The 22,354-nt window shown below is 40.5% G+C and overlaps 1 protein-coding gene across 1 annotated transcript in view; it reads right to left on the reverse strand.

The window, feature by feature from the left end:
• Positions 1 to 8,939: 8,939 nt before the first annotated feature.
• Positions 8,940 to 22,354, reverse strand: part of gli2a (GLI family zinc finger 2a) — an 82,463-nt gene continuing 69,048 nt past the window's right edge. Inside the window, exons 8-14 of the mRNA XM_029530563.1 lie at positions 19,932 to 20,042; positions 19,671 to 19,811; positions 17,521 to 17,670; positions 15,634 to 15,798; positions 14,756 to 15,031; positions 13,299 to 13,665; positions 8,940 to 13,055 (exon numbers count right to left, since the gene is read on the reverse strand). Coding sequence (XP_029386423.1) covers positions 10,789 to 13,055; positions 13,299 to 13,665; positions 14,756 to 15,031; positions 15,634 to 15,798; positions 17,521 to 17,670; positions 19,671 to 19,811; positions 19,932 to 20,042 — 3,477 coding nt within the window. The 3' untranslated portion in view covers positions 8,940 to 10,788. The remainder of the gene's footprint in view (positions 13,056 to 13,298; positions 13,666 to 14,755; positions 15,032 to 15,633; positions 15,799 to 17,520; positions 17,671 to 19,670; positions 19,812 to 19,931; positions 20,043 to 22,354) is intronic.

Consider the following 22,354-nt stretch of genomic DNA (forward strand, 5'->3'; position numbering starts at 1 on the left):
TCACTGAGCACAGCGAACAGCTTTTACACTCAGGGGCACTGCACCGCTGCCAGCTCACATGACGTCTCCATCAAGACTGTCATTCAGTGGCTTTCACATCCTGGTGATGGTTTTTTAAACAAGGCTAATATGGAAAAGGCCAATGCACTTAATATTTGGATTACTGGTTAGATTTGTTTCACCTTATGGTTAAATATCTAATTAAAGATATAAAAGAGGAATGCAACTTTAATATTTTTTTTGCGTGTGTTAGTTTGATCTGTAAATGCAGAGAATGAAACTGCTGGATGTGCTGTACATCACAGAATTTGCATTTTAGTGAAACAGCTCTTTCCGTCACTTCATGCCTCACAGTACATAACCTTGTAATTATATTTATCACTACAGCTTAATGTGGAAAAACGATCATGCATCTTTGTTGGTGTTTCTACTGGGGACCATGATTTTCTGTACATTTCATGGTAATCTATGTAATTTCAGTCTTCATTCTGAGAAGGCATCCATCCTTCTATGCCATCTACATGCGTGTCTATTGCATCTTTGTTGCATCAATCTATTAATTACCTTCTCACCAGTTAACCTAATCTAACTGCATAGTTTAATGCAGTTAGGACTAATGGAGGAAATCAGACAGAAGAGGCAGAACATGCAAACTTCCCAAATAAAAGCTTCCTTGGCCAAAGATCTGTGAAAGTAGTCTGCTTATAAATCAACATCCAAAGTCTGACTTTGTATTTTTAACACAAACGTCTTCCTGGCTAACAGCATGTGAACTGTTAAATACACTACATGTTGGCAAAACCAGCAAAAATAATGTGTGAAGAGAGCAGTGTGGGAAAATCTTTGATATTTTTTTTTTCTTCCAGTCATTGAATTGGATAGACCATAGACCACAGACCATGATATGTACAGAAGAACTTCAAACTTCAAACTTCAAGTACAATAGTCATTGCATTCAAACATCAGCTTTATTGACATTGTTTCATTCAGAGAGTCAGGAGGATCTTGCTTCAAGATCATTGCCTATGACGACCAGCACTGCTGGAGAATTTAACAGCTGGTTTCCCGGACATGCATCAGTGCAGATTTGGATTGGTAAACAACTAAATACTTTTGCATTAGAGCTTGACTATTGGATCAATGTATTCTGATGTGCATTTATTCAAAACCTGTCAAAGTTGATGGGCAGCCAAGAATAGCTGAGCAGCTTTTGTTGTATGTCGAATATATGAGCATTTAGCAGCTGTCAGTCAAAACTATGCTCTTAGTCACCCTTCCCCATGTAGCTGGAGATTAGATGTGTGATAATGCTTTGACACCTGAAATGGGAGGTTTTTACACTTTGGAGTGCTAAAAGCCCAGATATCAGTGAAGACTTTAGCACTGTACTGAAGGTACACTAAAAGCCAAGTAGTGAGTGTGTCTTCTTCCGTCCTTTAGGAAAGATGCATCTATGACTAAAATACATGTATGATATTCATCAGTGGAGTAACATAATAATAATAATTTTTTTTTATTTAAAAATAATTTAGTTCCATAATATGCACTATTTTTGAAGCTCCATATAATATTGTAGGTCACCCCTACATTACTTTTCTAACATATTGGCAGCTACTAGAACAGGGGAAGTGTTTGCTGATGTACTGTTCCGCTCCTGCTACAACAGAAGTTGACAACAAATACTGTGAGATTAATAACAGAACCATTGGCAAATACTCTGCGTGGGGCTGGAAATTTTGGTTAAAATAAAATTCTGTCTTTCGAAATAATCTCTGGAATTGATTTCAGGGGTGACAAATTGACATTGTGTCACTGAATCATGTGAGAGTACCACACTGGCAGGAAAGCAATAGTTTATAATTAGAGCGTAATACAGGAGTAGCATCATAAAATAAATCACAATGTGTTATCTGCAAGCTACTTTTTTTACGTTTCATAGAGCCTGTTTTTCAGATTAACATTTGCTTTCTTTGTAAATTATGTATTAGATAGCTGCTAGCGTGAGTTGATATAACCCAGTGTAGGACTATAGTGAACTGAAGAGGCCTGTGGTGATGCACTCCTTTCATCCAGCACTGGGAACACGTATCGACAACAGTGCATATTAGCGAACACTAAATGTTAACCCTGGAGAGCCATTGAGAACTACTGCCATTTGCAGTTTGTTATTTGGCAATTGCCATCTTCGATCTTTTTTTTTATTAAACCAATATGGCAATTTTCCCATAGACCTCAATACAATAAAATTTCTATTTACAATGTAAAATGTAATAAAGTGCTCATACTGTTTGTTTCTTTCCCATCATCCTGTCCTCTCATCTCCAAATGAGAAGACAGTTTCTTAATGCAGTTGTAAAACAGGTCACAGTTGTGCCATTCTGACTCATTCTCTCTCACACTCATTTCCTGCTTCTTATCTGTTTCTAGGTTACAAGTGGTGCTGGAGCCAATCCCCACCAATGTTCTGGGTGAGGGTACACCTTTGACATGTCACCAGTGTATATGATATAATTTAATTTCTTAAAAAAAAAAGAAAAAAAAATGTGGTAGGGCTGGTGGTTGTGTAGTTTACAGAGTGTCCCATATAATTTCAGTGTCTCTGGTTTAGTTCCAGCTCGGGAGCTATGCTGCAAGTTACTCCCCTCTCTCCCTGTTTCCTGTTGGCCTCTGTGCCAGTTACTGGGTTTAAATAAAGTGATAAAAGCGAAAAAATAAATCTTAAAAAGACAAAACAATAATTCCCGAATAAAAAGCAAAACAAACAAACAAAAAATCAAAGCTGGGAAAAGTATTTCTTGGCGAATTAATATAATACCAATAGGAGTAATTGATAAGTTTGCACTGCGTTAATTCACATTTATTTTATGTTGGCAGGACAGCGAGGGACTGACTTGTGTGTGTTCTTGGTAATGCAGACACAAGCTTCAGTTCAGCAGTGGGGCTCACTGATGTGATTGGAATAGTTCCTGGAAGACAATACAGTTCTTTTTGGTTGATGGTTAAATTAAAGTTGATGGTGGTTTTTGGCATTTGTGTAGCTTTCTCATTTGTGCTAGCATTTCATATTTTACCAACAATTCCAAATTAGATCAGCCAGAAGAACTGTCTGCAAGGCAATAGTTACAGGCTTTTGCGCAGACAGTTAAATGTCTATGCATTTTTAGACATAGTTTAACCCAATTACAGTGCTTTAAAAGACAAAAGAAGATGACAGAGAATGAAAAAGTGAAAAATAAAAAAACTATTCCCCAAAATAGACAGTGTCCCATATGTTGGCATCACGTCTAGGATGTATGCAACACTTGTTCCTTCCTTGAAGAGCGCCACAGTGGTTTACCATTGTACACAGACCTGCTGTGTGTGCTAAGGGGTACTTAATTTGGCAAGTGGGCCATTATGCATTGTGTGGCAGGAAACAATCTGTGTTCTGTCTGGCCAGTTTTTTTTCTCTGCTTCCAGCCCTGGAGAAAAGAAGGGGCGAATATATGATACTTGTGAGATTGTCAGGCCTCATGTTCAGAAACTGAGACTTAGAGATAGCTGACACCAGAAGGTAACTGTGCTTAGGGTTTCCAAAATGCCTCATGGCACCATTATCCTCTTTGTTCCATTGATTTATGAAGATTGTCTCAGTGCTGTGTTCTTTTAATATATTCCTGACCTGTATGATTATGAAAAAAACAAACAAGCATGAAAAGATCTGTTTGCGAGTGGGTAATGGGTAAATTTACATGGAAGGCCTTTTCTGAAAGCCTTACATTCCACTGTCTCTCAGCCATGCTCAGCTATTCAGACCACTTCTAGTTGCCATTTCCACTCCATAATTATAACTTGTGGATGTAGAAATACTAGTCCATCATCATCAGTTACAACTCATGTGTTCCAACCCCAAAATGAGGTCAAGAGTTCAGGTTTAGGGTGGGAAAACTACTTTGGTCTGTTAGTGTGTTCAGAAGAAACCCAAATACCACGATGAAAGGCTTTTCACAGTGTTGGGAGGAGGTGGCTCTCTGGTCAATGTGGCCTCCATAAAATGTTTCAGTCAAAATAGAAGAACATACCCAACCCATACACAACCCATACTCCAAGTAGTCTTTGCCCAGAACATTTTTATTTTCAACAACAATAGGTCTATCTTAAACTAGTTAATTCACACAGGAATATTAAAAATGCATCACAATGGCTTGGTATTCAGCTGACAAAACAGAATGCACAATTATGCTTTCATTATCAGAGTAACATGTGAGTACTGATAGACAATTCATTCCAAAGGGTAGGGCAGTTGGTGATAAGTGGCTGTACATTCTTTCAGCCGGTTAAAACAGGAAGCTGGAAAACACTTAAAAAGCATATGAGAGTTTTAAAATGGTGCTGACCAAACGCTAAGACAAGGTCATCCACTCCCCACGCACATATAAGCCTTTCATGGCCCACTGACTTCAATCAAATGCGGGCATTCTTCAGACAGTCCGCTCATGGTGAGGTTCGAAGAGCATCTGACCTCAAGTCAGCAATAAGGATAACCTAGAAGAGGTCATGATCTGTGTTGGGGACCAACTCTGGACACTTACAACCCCAAGGATGGTCACAATGCTGGCCTTCATCACAGCTTTCCCCTAGGCTCTGTGCAAGTTGATCATAATTCTTGCACTTCCACAATTTAGAAGGGCATGTTCTGCCCTTGGGCTAACAGCAGCAGGATGGACCAAAGCTCCATTGGAGCAGTAGGTAACCCTGACTCAGACACGGGTCAGGTCCCTCTGATCTCAGTAGGCATGGTGCTCAATGCAGGAAGCCTTTGATGAAAACCTGAACCAAGGGGAGAGGTGCACAGCAGTCCAAGCCAGTGAACCACTTTATTATGATGACCTGCCCTTAGAGGTCAAGGAGCACACTGTGACACACTCCAGCACTTTTTTATTCAGTATATGTTACAATTGGAATTTTAGTTGCATTTATTACAATTTTAGTGCATCCACTTATAGCAATATCATCAAAGTGCACACACAAGTGCCCTTATTATTGATAAATCTACTATCACATTAGCACAGCATAACATCTACTAAACCAGGCTGCCATAAGAAAGATGTCTCAGATTTTTGGACTTACTTTTAGTAAGACTTAGGCAAATCTTTGTATTTCCACAAGTAGTAAAAGACAAAGTAAAAGAAGACTTGGAAAAGTGAAAAGTTGGTTATGAAAAAGATGGCTGTTTAATATAATTACTGGTATCCCAGATACGCATCAGTGCAGAGTGACAGTGATTGATTTAGGATCAGTACACAACAAAATAGGTGCATGCTAACACACACAATGCAGTACTCCAGTTTGATCGTGTGCTTAACTGAGACTGATTAGACTCAGTTAACTTTGTGTGTGTGTGTGGTGAAACCAAAGTTGAAAGCTTGGTTTCTTGCTGAACTAATGGTGGTAATGGTGTTGATAAGCAGGAATTTCTTGGCCATCCATTGCAACATTTGCGGAGGAATTTCACCTAATTACCTTTGTTAATCTTTTGGCACTTTATAAAACATCAGTGAATGCCTTATGAGAATGATAAGCTTATCCATTTAGTACAATAAATTTAACATTTATTGGATAGTTTACAACATAAAAAACTCAAAATCAAACCTTATTTATGTAGCACCAAATTGTAACAATGTCAATGGACAACATCCCCATTTATTTTCATTAGTGCAAATGTTGTGTATGAATGAGCTTTTAAGGATAGACCATATTGTCTTGTTTTACCATTTGCTACTGTTATCAAATCAAATTTATTTATATAGCATCAAATCATAGCAAAGTTACATCAAGGCACTTTACACATAGAGCAAGTCTAGACCAAACTCTTTATGGAATTGTTGAAGAGACCCAACAGTGGCAAAGAAAAACGTCCTTTAAGAGGTGGAACCGGGCCAGGGAGGGCAGCCATCTACATTGACTGGTTGGGCTGAGTGGGGAGGGGACAGCAATCTTTCATCCATTTGACCTTCTGCCCCAGAAGTGTGTTTTTTTTGTCTTGTAGCAGTCGTGGTGCAGGATGCTAATGTCACTGACCAACAGCTGACTTTCTCTGATTGCCTTCTTCTTGACAGACACTGGCACTTCAGACTCCTGCAGGGAAATACTAGGCCAATTAAGGACAGCTGAACTGAGGAATGGGCTTCCACAGACCAAGAGATGGTGCTTTCCTTCTCCCTCCGCTCCACATCTCTGAAAACACTGCCCTTTTTTTCCCATTGTTTTACAAACCTGAAGATTGATTCATGAAGCCCGTTCATGGTCACCAATAACGAAAGATCAGCCTGGATGGTTTAAGGTTTTGTGTCTTGTCTTTGTTTTCTGCATCTAATCTTTGAATAAGTGAATATGGCTGAAAGCTGGTTATTTCTTTGAAGTTAATTTAATTAATATTCTTCTCATGATCAATGACCATACAAACTGTAAGAGAGGTAATGTTCATAATGAAAAACACACAAAATAATCATTGCAAGTTTCACGGTCATTGCTTTGTTTTTACTGGCTGCAACTTTTGGTTCATTCTTCAATATTACTTGGCTTGCAATGACCAGTAGCTACGACCAAGTGAATTTAGTTGAGCATTTAGCCTCTAAAGAGAAATTTATTGAAATTGACAATGTGACAACTGGGCTGACCAGAAATAACATTGCTGATGACCGGTCCTGCTAGCCGCACAATTGTTTGTAAACATATTAACTTTTCAAGGCCATTGTTTGCCAACACATTAATTGTATGAACTTTGTAAGGCCATTGTTTGCTGATATGTTAGCCATATCAACTTTGTAAGGCCATTGTCAGTGGGAGTTTGACCCCAATAATCCTGTTCATTCGTCATTTTAAAGCCTTCATTTTGTGTTAAGCACTGACAAGAAAAACATTGATCCCTTTGGTTTTTCTGTATACATACTGTACTGGGTGTGCATGCCCATTTACTATATGGAATAGTGTGCTTCAGGGCACCCCCTTTCACCTCATTTGTGTGCTTTGTCTAAGCATCCATTTCTGCCTCACTAACCCCTTGTTCTCCTCTCTGGTGTGACTCTTTACCCTAAGGCTGTTTTTCTTCCATCCTCTCTCTAAGAGAATAAGAAATTCCGGTGGCAAAAGCAATCAGTGGGCTTCACTTTTAACCAGACCACTTTTGAATATACTGTCAAATTAAAGGTGATTTTTTTTTCTCTTTCTTTTAGCATTCTGCATATATAAAATTTGATCTCAACATATTTTCTGTTACACCAATCTCCTTGACTTATCAGTAGTATCTCTCCTTCTCCCCACCTTTTCTTGCTCTGCCCTATTCTTCCCCACAGTAGCTCTTCCTCTCTCCTGAATTTTTTCCTACGCCCCCCCTTCTTGCGCCACATACTCACCTCAGATGTACTTTGAAGCCAGCCTGCTGCTGTGGATTTTGGCATCTAACTTCACAAACTCCTTTGTATACATTTTGTGTCTAGCCTGTGCTTTGCTCCAACATGCAGCCAGAAGAATTGTACATAAAAGCTCAACAACTGAAAATTACACTTTGTCTTCTTCACCAGAACATCAAAAAATATATGATATGTTCAGAAGAAAGAGAGGGCTTCAAAGTAAAAGTAAAAGTGTTACTCCTATATTATTAATGCAAATGCAGCTGCAAAGAGACTTGGCTCTAAAACAAAAGAAATTAGGGGTGCAAAAAATAACAGGTATTAAAAAGAGTTAATGAGTTAACTTGTGCCTTTATGTATCTTCCAGTAAGAAAGTTTGGATAGGTAGGGTTAAAACAACAATTTGTTAGCTACCTGCCTGATTTTATCTCCTACCACAATACTACCATACTTGACTTGGAGAATGTGAGGGATTCATTGGAAGAACACTATTGTAGTTGATTTTTTGGTGGAAAAAGAGACACTGTAAACAATTAATACAAACCTCCAAACCTTACTCTTACAATTGTTTGTCATAGTTGTTATGAGATTAAAAATGAATATATCCTAACCATAAGCTTGTTAAAATGAAGCTCAAACCAAATTCTAAAGTTGTTGCACATTGTGGTTTGACTGTGTGTCTATACGTCACCATAATCCATCACATATGAATTAACTATTTTTAGTATCATCTTAGCTGTATCCACACTGTGAAATATTTTTTCCAAATATCAGTCACTTAAATAATCATTTTAAAAATAAAATCTTAAAAAACATTGTGAAAACAATGTCACTGATGGAAAGTGGTCATTCACAATGCTGACTGATTTCCCTTCAAGTGTGTTATCCCATGAAATGTCCCCAGCTGCCTACAACCAGACCAGAGTTTCAGAATTTTCAGATTTGACAGCAACTGTGTGTAACGTCACCAGTTTGTAAGTTAAACATAATCTTACTTATCTTGCATTTATTTGGTTTTGTCCAAATCTTTTCTTTCTTATTTTTTTTGTTTTTAAATTGGAAATGCAACCATTTACCTTCAGACATTAAAGCTGTGTCTAAATGCATATGTCAAAACAGCAGTTTGAATTGATGTTGGATTACTCAAATGAAGATCAGTTTGGTTTTGAGATTCATATTTTATTTACCTTTCCACCCTTTTGGTCACACTTAAAGGAAAAAAAGCTACTTTACTGGGCACTGGTTTGGAAATTATGTAGCGTGTGCAGGCATTACATTTTTTGCAGTATTCAGTCACTTCTCAAGTCAGGCTGGTGCTCAGAATTATCATTACTGTTTGTGAAAACACAATGCATCCTTCATGCATATTGCCAGGTTGTCATAAGTTACAGTGAGTATATTGGTGCTTGCTCTATGTATCATATTCCACAGGAGTCTGAGAACATGCCAAGCACGATTTCCCTCATTGAACACTAGTCTTACTTTCATGTGGTCTCCAGGGACTGCAGACCATGTGATTTCAAAGAAGACACAACCAAGGGATTTAAACAGAAAAAAAGGAGATAGTTTATTTGAAATGTACAAAAGCTATATACACACTCACACATACCCACACAATGAGCATAGTAAAAGTGAATGGACACATACACACACAAACATTTGAAAGGCTACTTAGAAATTCAGCAAACATAATAAAACTGAGGAATTTAGAAGGCTAGTTCACCAGTCCTGTCAGAAGCAGGACTTATCAAAGTCTGTGTTCCTTCTTGGACTTTCTGCAGTTCATCCAGAACCCAGGGGAGAGACAGGGTACAGTGTGGGGAGGTGGTATGAATGCGTTAATTAGGGTGGGAGCTCTACTGGCAACACACAGAGGTACTTGTATATTCTTTTAGAGAATGCACTTCATCAGACACAGGGGTTCATGTGCCCTGATAGACCAACACAGAGGCATATCCTTGTCCTTCCCAATTATTTACCCTTGTGAGATGGGGCCGTGGAGAGTTAATGCATCTGATCCAGAGGGCAAAAAAGAAAATCTGTTCAGTGTTCATCAGTGCTATTCCCAAGAGCTCAGACCATGATCAAAAAACACTTAATATTTGTGGACTATAATTTTGTACAACTATGTGTTTAAACTAGGGCTGTCAAATGCTTTACTGTGTAAAGAGAAAGAGAAACAAACAAAGACGATGGAATTACTCCATGCTGACATAAATCAAATAAAAAAAATCTAATTAGATTGAACTGTTCAAAAATTTTGATATAATTGAAACTGGTTGTCATGACAATGTGTCTTTGTCTACTTCTTATGCTGCAAGTTATTGAATTAAATTCAATAAAGTGCATATATAAGGTACACAATAATTAATGTTTACAGTTTTTTTTTTCTTCATATTGGGCAAGCAGGTCGTTGCTGGGCTCAGATTGTATTCATCAACCTTAATGCTTGACGCAACCAGTAATTTTAGTGGTGAAGTGAAACGTGTTAGTCACTAATAGTTCTGTGACATAATGCAAATATACCTGTAAAAAAGCACATATGAAATCTGTCATACAGAAACAAAACATACAAAACAACATTTTGAACCTGGTTGGAAATAAAACTTTTGTAATTTTGGAATAACTACCTATTTTTAAGGTAGTCAACCCATATATGTGCTGTAAGTCTCTTTACTTATCTCATTTATTGGACCTTGCACACAGAAGCAAACCATCGCTTAGCCTTGTGAGAATATGCTTTACAATCCTCAGAAAACAAATATAAAAGTTATTGTAGTTATTAAATATTTCTCATCGTTTGTAAAAAGGGAGGGGTTGATGTGACACTGTTCTTTTTTTGACAGCCCTAGATCAAACATCAAAAGCCTATAGCATAACTTAAAGCAAGTACCATACATTATAATCTATATACATAAAGGTCTTCATGAGAAAATATAATCTGATATCTACATATTGTGTCCATTTCCTGTTTACTGATGTCATGTCTCTTCAAAGATGTTCAACCTTGATGTCCTCAGAAAGGCACTATGTGAACTGCAGTCAGTGCACCACTTTGTAAAGGGCTTTGACACCAGCAAATATTGAATAGCAGTTGTTTGTAGATGCATTCATACATCCTGGGCTATCATATGTTTGTAGCTAAAAAGTATGGCTTTTTAACAAATAATGATAGTAAATGGTGCTTAACCCTAATTATACATGCTATTCAAATTTTAATGTAACATAATCTGAAGCAACTATTACAAGATGAGTATTTTAATATGGCCAACAAAAAGAAAAAAAAAAAAAGAAATAACCAGTTTTGCATTGCTCAGTCAGTGCTTTCTCATGTAGCCCATATATTCCTGATATAGAAATGGAAAAAATGATTTGGTGATGAGGTGTTTGATTGCTCTCAGCTTATCATATTCAGGAACTTGCTTTCCTCAGCCAAAGCTGTGAGCATGGAGTTCATGTCACCAATAGCCATGTTGCCAATCCCTGCCGGTACAGATGCAAGGGTGACAGAGTTGCGGGGGGTAGTCAGGCGTGAGGAACTCTGGGAAAGACTCTGCAGAAGGCCAGGACTCAGGGTGCCTGACATTAGGCTAGAATGGTCCCCATCATCTAGCATGGTGTCAAAGTCAATCTGGATGTGCTCTGTGCCACCAGATCCACCAGTAGAAGAATCCACAGTACTGCTGGAGACCTGGTTGACTCCAGGTGAGGCGATGTTGGCTGCTGAAGTGTTGCTGCTTGCAGGAGCCTGGCTGGCTCTGGGGGACATGGGAGTTTCAAAGCTAACGGAAGTTGGCTCAAACATATGAATCTGACCTGTGTAAAACACAGCAGAGTTCTGATTTTCAGTGCTGTTACTGTGGGCGACTGACCCACTGGGCCTCTTTGGGCTGGCCTCTGAGGTGTCATTACCATGACTGTAGCTCAAATCACTTGACTTAGGTATTCGGTTTGGTTGCATCATGCTAGACCCTGTGTGCTGTCTGGTAAGAGACTTGGGCTCTGTGGGAGGCCGGGGTTGTAACATCCCTCTGCCTTCATTATGGATATTGTTCTGCTGCTGCTGCTGGGACAGACCATTTAAATTTCGCTGCTGACCCACTTGGTTTACATGAGAATACTCATCAGCCTGTGTCCTTGCTTTGTAACTTTGCAGGTCTGAATCTGCCATACTGTTGCAGGTAGGTCTCACACTAGTACTAGCAGCTATAGAATTTGGGATTGCCTCTTGGCCATATCCTCGCTGAGGACTCATGTGCTCATTTAAGTTCCCATTGTTGTATTGTCTCTGTTGCTGATTCTGCTGGTGGGTAATGTTCATCAGCCGTTGGCTGTGGTTAGCATACCCCTGCATAGAAATATTCTGACTCATAGGCATTACCTGCTGGTTGCTGCCCAGGCCCTGACCTTGTACCTGGAAGGATCCAAAATTGTGCCTCTGCTGTACCACAGCTAGATTCCCCTTGAGAGGATGATGCTGCTGCCTGGAGAGCTTGGCTGTGGTGTCCACAGTCCCAGAGCTCACCTCATTCCACTGCACTGGCATGTTATTCTTATTAACGTTGTTTGATGGTGCTGAGAAGGTCAGCCCAGATGGAGCCATGGCTGCATCCACCATGGCCATCCTCCTGTGTGCATAAAATGATGTTGCAGGGGCCGTCATGGTCTGGTAGCCCTGAGTCTGATTGTTGGAATGATAGTCCACTTGCCCAGAGCTGTGACCTGAAAGTCCAGAATTCTGAGACCTGAGGTACTGCACCACATCGTCTGGAAGCACCATGTCATCCTCCCCATTTTGTTCCCCCACAGTCATTATCCCATCCACTGCCATGTTCTCCATGGCTACATTCTCAGAGATGCTGGGTGGTCTGGGGGCAAATGGGTAGCGTTGAAGGCTACCATCAGAGCGAGTGTAACCATGCATAGCCAGTGCTTGATGGTGTTCTGAAGCTGATGCATTCATGGGGTTAATGTTAATCATGCTATTATAGCGCTGGACCCGCGGGAAGGAGAGATGGTCAATGGGACGCCGTACTGGGTCACTGGCACGGCGGGGAAGATTGGTGGGTACCTCATGGGGCATCATGCTCTGGGTACCATATCCAGTGTCACTGCAGCGTCGGGGTGCAATTGCACAGGGTGGCTGGTGGAATGGATGAAATGTACCCTCCTGGGAGTCATTGTACAAGGCCATACGGGTCCTCAGGCTCATTCGATCCATATTGGGAAGAGGCGTTGGTGGGGCGCCACCTATAGCGGCAGCGTACTTTGCCTTGAGGCGATAATGCTGAGCAGGTGTCAAACTAAGCAGGCTTGGGATATTTCCTGCACCAACACCACCACCTCCACACTGGCTGGCTTCACTAGAGCGGCGAGACAGGTCAGTGGAGATTGGATCATAGGAGTCAGCTGAGCTGATGTTGTTCTGGCGGTTGACACCAAACTGGGACGCCTCACTAGAGCGACGACTGGAATAGCAGGGTGAAATACCAGAAGAGCGCCGACTCAAAGTATAAGCTGAGCTCATGGTACTGGTAGTGCTGTCCCGCCGCTCGTTCAGCTGGTTCAGCAGCGTGATTTCACATGAAGACAGGTCACCCAAGCGTTGGCTGGGGTTCAGGCCACTTAGGTTACTCATCATGTTGGAGCTCTCGAGCAAGGAACCTGACAGATACAAAGAAGAGTATTACATAGTAACAACAACGAATGACACCTGCAAATATTTCCCATTGTATTGTGAACATACAATGAATGACTGTTTTTCAGCGGGTTGATTGGCCATTTAGCCCTCTTGTACAATAGCACTATGAACCTTGGCTGCTTTATAATGAAAGCAGACAGTGACATTTCCCTTTATACAATATGGAAGCTTAATGGCACACAGTTTTGTCAGCCTCTCGCACTTACCAACTGCAGGTATGGGAGGAAGTTTCATGCTGCTGCGCTGGCCCTGTAGAGGCTGTGGTGGAGAGCTGACCCAGGGGCAGGAGTCCCTCACTGTTTTCAACCTCTCCTTTTTGATGTTCTCCAGCTTTATGGTGACCCCTAAACCATGACTTGCAGCTTTCCTTAACTGCAGCCCCACCCCACCTTGCTGTCCCCCAGCGGAAACAGTGGAGTCAACCATGGGGCATTCATCCTGTGTGCTGAGGTCCCCAAAGCTGCCCCCACTGTGCATGGCCATCTCTACTCCACTGTCGTTGTTGTTGATGCTGCCGAGAGGGGATGGTTCACTGCTACATGATGAGTGGCCACCAGGACTGGACTGATACGTCTGCAGGAGGACAGTGGGGAGGAATTTCATTTAAGTGTAATCAATCAAACATAGAAGTTCTGCCAAACCTTTCTTATCAATGCATATGATGAGAATAAATATGAAAAACAAAACTACCAAAGTGAAGTCAAAAATAGAAATAATTGAGTAAAATAACAATAGCTACAGCTGCATGCCAAGTGCAGAGAAGCCCATTATGTATTGTTCAATATTAAATAATCACCCCAGTTAAAAATTCTGATTGTAATGGTGTTTTGTAATAACTAATGAAGGACTATAGTTCCATAATCTCATCAGTTATTGATGGGTTTGATTTATTCAGAACATGAAAAACAAGTGGATAATGGATGAGTTCTTTGAGCAACAATCCAGCGGCAACAAATTCAAACTGGCCAAAAATGAACTCAAGTCTTGATCACAGCTTGATGTTGGCAGCATTTGTTCAGCATGCATGCTAAAACAGTCCCAGCCTTTGAATATTAATGTGACAATGACTTTTATCATCGGCCGACAGTGGAATCTACTGCCTGTGATCTTGTACACACAAACACACAAATAAATAAATAAATAAATTAGTTTAACATCAGTGCTCTGGGTGTGTGTCTCTTCACATATGCATATATATGTGTGCCCTACATACAAAGATGGATTATGGTGTCCATTTTATATCATGCAAATGCAGCAGTTTAGTAAGGAACACAATCCAAGATCACAGGTATGGTTCTGAGCGCTCACCTCAGTGTAGTCTGTCCGTGAGGAAGGTTTTAAGAGAAAAAGAAAAGCAAGTTCAAGCAACAGTCAGAGAGAGGAGTTAGGAAGGATGCAGGCCATGCTGATAGAAAAACATTTAACCTTGGAGGAATGTTGGTAAAGTGGGAAAATAAGAGCGTGCCTCTCCCTGTTGGTTTCTAAACATCCCTGTATGTTTAGAAGCCAACTGAGAGGCACGCATTAATGTTACTTTAACAGATGGCACTGATCATTGGTAGAATTCCTTCAATGTGCAGTCAATCAAATGCCAAAAGTTAAATTTTTTAAGAATTTCACTTCTCATGCTATATACTACTTCAGTGATGTGATCAGGACACACCATTGAGGTCTCCGTCTTGATGGATTTGATCTGTAGGCAGTCATCCACTCCTCGAGAAGTGCTGTTGGCCACGATCTTGCTGTCTGCACCTCTTGGGCCGTGCTTCGCCTCATTCTCTCCATTGCTTTTGGGGGGCTGCTGTCGTGGTGGAGCATCACTGCGCTGTTTCTTGGTGACATGGGCCTCGGGTCCATGGACTGTCTTTACATGCTTCCTGAGAGAGCTGGGATCTGTGTAGCGCTTGGTGCAACCAGGGATCTTACACACATATGGTTTCTGTAAAGAGGGATTTAACACATCTGGATGAAAAGTCATAGCAGATAACACAAAACCTCATTATGGAACAGATAAAGATAAGACAGTTCATATTGCATGTAGTTGGATTGGAATGGAATGCACCACTGGCAGCTTTTTGTTGTGGCATTATGAAATATTTATATGTATATATATATATATATATATATATATAGGGTGACATGTACCCCTCCTTTTATGATTTCAGACCTTTAGTGAGCACAGTTAAGCTTTTTGCCCTGGTTTTTGCCTCCCAGGTGACATATCATGTCAAATAGATGAAATATGTTCATACAGTGCCAAATAGTAAACAAGTTACATCAAGGAACTTTACTTAATAGAGCAGGTCTAAACCAGCTATATGGAGTTGTTAAATAGAACCAACATTTCCCTTCAAGAGCAAGCACTACATATCAGAATTTATCCGGCAAACACTTACACAAGATAGACACATTACATGACAGAGAAACAACATTATGACAAAGCATCAGTTTGTATAAGCTGGAAAGCCAATGTCTTAGGTGAATGCTGCATGTACGTGTGCGTGTGTGCTTGCGTGCATGTGTTTCTGTGTGTGAATGTACCTCGTTTGAGTGTGTGCGGTTCTGGTGTTTGGCCCGGTCTGAGGCATTGGAGAAGGCCTTGTTACAGCCTTCATGTTCACAAACATAAGGCTTCTCTCCGGTGTGGGACCTGAGGTGGGTCTTGAGGTTCTCCAGGCGGGAGTAAGCTTTGGAGCAGCCCTCAAACTGCAGAAAGAGATAGACACAAAGACAGACAGACAGAGAAGCTGAGTGCTGTAATTTTGCCTGCAGCTGGTTAGAGAATAGAGAATAGGCGACAACAACAAAAACGCTCTATGTGTTTCAGTTTTCAAATGTAATCTACCCTTGGACTCTTGCCCACCTACTGTGGCGTGCCACACAAAAGCAAAGCCCTACTACACTTAAAAAAGGGCTATTATGTTAAATATCTAAACTGAGTGTGAGGTGTGGCTGAGGTCTTTGTCTCGTGTGCTTTACTGAAACAAAGAAAGGCCTGTGTTTTGCCTTTGTATTCACTTGTACTGTACAAACTATAATTAGGTATTCCTTCTGAGCAGTTATTGTGAACGTAATTGGCTTTGAAACTAAGAGAAAATCAAATTAGAGTCAGGAATGGGATACAAAAGTCAGAAGATTCTTGCTCAAAAGATGAGACTAAAGGGGTGTTAGAGTGTTATGAGAATATGCATATGGGATTTGTGAGGAGAATGTACAGCATGGTCTTAATAAGGACCCTCGGCCCCCTGCTTCTCTGTAGATTTTAATTATACACCCACGCTGTCAATCAGCTTTCTTAACTCTCCTTTACGAGTCATCTGTTTTAATGCATTCACAAGAGCCTTTGAGTCCGCTTTGAAGCCCAGCAAAGAGACTCTCAATTTGATCAGCAAATGAAGGCTTCAGTAAAACCCCCATTATTTATTGACAAGGAAATATCACTGGTTTGAAGAACAAAGAAAACCAGATGAACTTTTTTCCCCTAGGGCATGGGGAATGGCTGCAGGATGCTAATGCTAATGTGGCTAAATTATATCTGAGTTCTAGTTCAAGTTAACCAGTTAACTCAGCCAGCCTATAACCCTAATAATGTAACTATGATATCATCAGGGTAAATAACTTCTGACAAGATTAAAAACAGGAGATAGGGAAAATTGCCCATAAATGGTAGATGCGGCATCTCTTGCTTTTGTTGAAAGCAACTTTTTCGAGTGGTTGAAAATTCTGCAGACACTGAACTTTTTCCAGCAACTGAAAAAGGTACAATCAACATTCTTACCATGACTCTACAGTAGAGACAGACTGTGAACGCAGATGCAGCCTTAAATCTGACAGACAAAAGTTTGGTTGTATTGGAGTGTATGTGAAAATACTTCTCCTACTTCTCACTTGTTTTATTAGCTCAATAACTGTTTTCTTAACAGGCTTTAGTTTTCAGTCACTAAAGTGTTTTTCAATACAACATGATTTTTATTTATGAAATGATGGTTCTACCCTTACCCTAAATATTGTTTCTTCTGTTTTCAAAAACCAAACAGCAGAAGACAAATTAGTATAGATTAATTTTAAACACCCTTTTAGGCATTCAAAGCACAGACACTGTAAACAGATCTGACCTAAGAATGCAAGAATGAGCCACGGCCCTGGTGTCTCTAACACAGATTCCCATCTTGTCTTACCAATTATTTTACCTATCTAAAATACAAACAAACAAACAACAACAAAACAAAACAAAAAAAACCCCTGATATTTGCTTATGTTGGTGCAAAAAAGTATTAGAAGGTATTTTTCTGTTGCTTCAGTTTTGATCGTTTGTCTTTAATCAGTCACATGCAGGTTTTAAATAAATGCAAGATTAAAAAGGTGGCATGCCCCTTTAAATAAAGCCGTCAGTGGGTCAGATGATCTGATGCATGGATGGGTTCTTACTGTGCATTTATGCGGCTTCTCTCCTGTGTGTCGCCTCATGTGGACCACCAGCATGTACTGCGCCTTGAAAGGCTTCTGCTCCCGTGAGCACTCGTCCCAGCGACACACAAACTCCTTCTTCTCACCGTGGATGTGGTCATTGTTAATGTGCTGAGGACACAGTTCAATCCATTCATCACAATATATTATGACAAGCATATGAGTCTGGGGTGTGGCTGGAAAGCATTTGTGTGTGATTGTGTATGACTAAAAATTTGTCACTGCATTCTTGCATGTGTGCATAACGCACAGGTGATTAGTGGTGCTGTCATCCATTACGACCAACAGTTACTATGTATCTGGCTGAAGAAGATAATCACTTTTTTTGTTTTTTCAGGCTGTATGTGTCTGTATGTGAGTCTCTGTGTAGTGTCTTAAGGAAGAGGAACTTCCTCAGGGCCAATAAGAGTCAGCAGGAAGAGGATTTTGTGACCACCTTGTATTCATCTTCCATTGTCCTAACCAGTAACAGATCAGGAAGTCAGCAAAAGGGTGAGAGGTTCCTGTGAATGCATAAACTTACACTGAAATTGTGAATTGGCTGATGCAAAAATCCACACAAGAGAAACTACACATCTCTTTCTCTGCACAGCAAAATCTGATGATAGCATGTGTCCCACTTGTCGTCATATGTCTTTTCTTGTTGAAATGATTCATATGTGTGGACCAAAGAATAACACATCACCAACAAATCCTTTACAGTTTTCTAAATTATGCCAGATGCATCAAACTCAAACATCTTAATCACAAAATGATACACACTTGATAACTCTCATCCAGTGCTCAACATGAAAATAATTCACACACCCAGAGGAACCACTTCATTTCCTCAGGACATCCAGGCCCACAGGGGTGCACTTATGTGGTCACTGCTTCACTAGTGCACAAGCTCAGTGGTGGACAATTCCGTTGAAATCTATTTTAGGTTTAGGAAAAGGAGGAGGAGGGGTTGAAAGAAGTGTGTGGCCCGAGCACTGGCCTCTATTTTCAGGTTACACATGACTGTGAATCCATAATTTGAGGGCTCCTGAAACAGGATTACTTTGCTGAAGCAGAAGTCAGGGATACCCACAGGTGTTTATTTTGTTTTTGCTGATATTGTGAGAGCCTTGTGTTAAACCCTGGATGTGTTTATGGGCATGTTGTCACAGGTTTTTGAAAAGTTGACTAGAAATACATTTACAATTGTACAAATTGTGTCTGCCTCTAATTGTCCATCCATTTTTGCTTCACTTGTTGATTCACTCATCCTGGCAGGCATTCACAGAGTTGCAGCTGGGGCAAAAGTTCTTGAAGGTAACTCTGGTCCTGACTTGTCTGACCTTACACATGCCCCTCCTGCCACTGCTCCGACATCCACTGAAGGGAGGAGCAGGAGGCAGCATAACTCCAGAGTTGCTGGTATGACGATGGATTTATGGCCGGCCCTCTGGGCTTCAGGGGTTGAGGGGTGGGGGAGGGGGTTAGTGGAAGTGAGAGGTTAGGGGTCATGGGACTGAGGGGTTGGTGGGGCACAGCTGCAGCGCTTGGGCTTGAATTTGGCGAGAGCTGGCAGGCTCATTACTGTAGCGTGTGTCAAACCAACAGGAAAGGATCAGTTACTGGAGCCCTCTCTGACTGGACTCAATCAGCGAGGATTTAACAAGCAGACGCTTGAACTTTTCACTTTTTACTAAACAAAATGCAACAGCTCTGATGGTGTGGCTTCATTAAAGCAAAGGAAGCAAGTAATTATGATGACATTGTTGGTTGAATGGGGTCATAAATAATAATGGTTTTGATTATTGATGCATCTGTTTTCCTATGACTTCTCTTGTTTGCAAAATCAAATGTTGACATTTTAGAAAATGAACAAGATTAAGCCCATGGGGGCAAAAACACTCCTATTGTTGTGTATTTGCATTATATTTTTCTTGCTCTAGCTTTGGACCGGATTTTTCATAATCATGGCTCAGAAGAATGAGCAGAACTCCGGATCAGACAGAAACTTCAAATCACCATAAATATACATATATATATTTTTGTGAGCACCTATTTGTTTTTTTAATAAGTCCGCTAATCAATTAAATATGAATTTCTTAATTCAATGAGTCTTCCAGCTTGGCACTCACATGCACTAGTTGGTCCTGGGTGTCGTACTCCTTGGTGCAGCCCTCCCAGTGGCAGTTGGTCTCATATATGGCCTCAGGCTCCTGCTTGCACTCATCCTTGTCCAGATCCTCACTCAAGTCCAAGATCCCGCCACTGTGGTCCTGCGGAGAGATCAGTCAATCAAAACTTGCAGTCAATTAATGTGTGGTCAATATATTATAGAAGCATTCTGGACAATTATTTTCCCCACTATATTTTATTTTTCTCTGTCCGATTCTTACCTGAGAGGTTGGTGAGATGAGCAACGGACCCTCCGTTTCTGTCTTAACCTTTGACCTCTTGGTGGTCAGGGGGTTGACAGTGCTGCTAACTGCTGGGTCACCACTGGCATTCTGAAAGACAGATAAGAGCAGAGATTGGGTTGAGGAGTCAGAGCAGATATAGTTTCCTGAGGGGTGGGTAAATAATATTCAGTGAATCACTCTGATAATCCTTACAACTCAACATGCCCATTCATCCATCAATGCAACCATTAATCTTCCCACCTATTAATTTCATCACTCATTCAATTTAGATATAAGGGTCAACACCTACAGTGTCTCAGGGTAGTCAAATAGCCCTGTCGCAGAGATACTATGAAAGTGTTTTTGCTCGCCAAATCGGCTGCACAGAGATGTGTGAGTTGCACCAGGCAACAAGGCCCATAACTTAGACTGGGACCTGCCGCCGAGACTAAACAGTTTAGACTGCTTTGTGATTGCCAAAAGCCACAAGAAAATATGAAAGAAGAGAGTGCAGAGTTGGGGTTGGGGAGGGATGGGGTTTTGATCTGCCAGCAGATTCTGAACAAGACAAAGAAAAAGACTCAGAAGGCCTGTTGAAGCTCTAATGGAGATGAAAAGAAAAGAAGGCTATAAACGGGAAAATATGTGTGTATGTTGAGGTTCTTTGGAGGGGGTCCAACTTCGGAGGAGGGGATGGGGGTGGGGGGTCTCTTAATCCCACCCAGACGCAATAGTGCATTTGAGCACGATGATGATTCATTCAGTGGCTGGAGACCAAAAGGGAAATCTGGTTCTGATAACTGTGGAAATTAAACTCAGTGTATGTTTGTGGATGTGTATGAATAAGGGAGTGTGTGTCTTTGTGTAAGCAAAGAGGTCCAAATACAAAATCCTGGCTGGTTGAATACTGTGAACGGAGGCTGTGCTGAAATAGAGGTGGGGGCAGCTGACTGCAAAGTGGGAAGTTTACATTATGAGTGGCTTCGGTGTAAATAGTCGGCCGATAAAAAGAGACTGAGGAGACAGTAGGAAGTAAGACAGATGGAACTGGGAGGGAGTCTCCTACATATTTCTGAGCTGAGACACAATTTAAAAAAAAAGAAAAGAAAAGAAAACCCCACTTCATTCATAACAACGTGTAAATGTAAGACAGATTTCCTGTCTTCACCCTCGCCTTTTAAACAAACAGTCCATCAGTTGATCAACAGAACACCTAATCAAATCAAATTTGTTTAGATAGCACCAAATCATAACAGAGTTGCTTCAAGGCACTTTACACTTAGAGTAAGTCTAGACCATACTCTTTATTGTTAGATACCCAACCTGCATGCCAGTCCACAACCTTGCTGATCCCAGCTACTCCAACTTGAATATTTTCAGGTTAAGTAATACTTTTATCAATTAACAGATGCACCGCAAATACTAAATTTTCTTTTCCTCTGTTTCCCTATTTGGAGTTGCTACACTAAGTCAGCTCTGTGACTTGCAATGTTGATTTGGCGTTGATTCGGCCAGATGCCCTTCCTGTCACAACCCTCCCAATTTCTCTGGGCTTGGTACTGGCACAAGCATACCACTGGTTTGCCTTGTGGCTGGGGTTTGACTCCGTGGCCTCTCTCACATGCCCTTCACCACTGAGCTACGTCCCTGGATAAATACTCACAACACAAATACATGAATTTAATTACTGTTGACTGCCATACACTGGCAGGCACGTACTTAACCCTCTTAACTCCCCATGGAAGTACATAAGCATCCAAACTGTCCGGTATCGATTTATTTTTTTAAATTAATTTTTGTAATTTATTTTAATTTATTAATTTTTTTCCTTTTTTCGTGTTTTCTAATATTATTCCTCATCATGGTGAAATTAGTTTTTATTGAGTGACATATATAATCAGCTGAACTTCTGCTGATTCTGAATATGTCCTTATAAAGACAATTTTACAAGGACAATTTTATACAAAACTGGAAAAGTCTTAATGTAGCACTAAGGGGCTTAAAAGTTAAGAAAGCCATTGTGTGTTAGTTTTATTGTTTCTATTCTGAGTGGGACTCACATGAAAGAACTTTGCTGTTTCTTTGTAGTCTGACACTTTCAGAGTAATTTCTTGTGATCATTGCAGATACTTTATTGGTAATTTCGAATTCATTACTGACTCCAGCTGTTTATTCAGTGATATTTTGGAATCTGCACTGATTTGTGAACTCACTTAGACCACACTGCTAGACACTGCTGCTATAAAAACAAAAAATTTTTTCTTCCTCGGGTGTCTTTTGGCAGTCACGTTTTTCTATTCTGGCAACTTTTGAGCGCTCTGCTCATATTGCAAACTCATAAACTGTGCAATATGAACACACTGTATGAATTTAGTGTGTTTGGCCAAGCATTATTACATGATTACACAACTAACACGTAT

The sequence above is a fragment of the Echeneis naucrates genome, chromosome 21 (assembly GCF_900963305.1).
Source record: "Echeneis naucrates chromosome 21, fEcheNa1.1, whole genome shotgun sequence".
In the NCBI taxonomy this organism is placed as follows: domain Eukaryota; kingdom Metazoa; phylum Chordata; class Actinopteri; order Carangiformes; family Echeneidae; genus Echeneis; species Echeneis naucrates.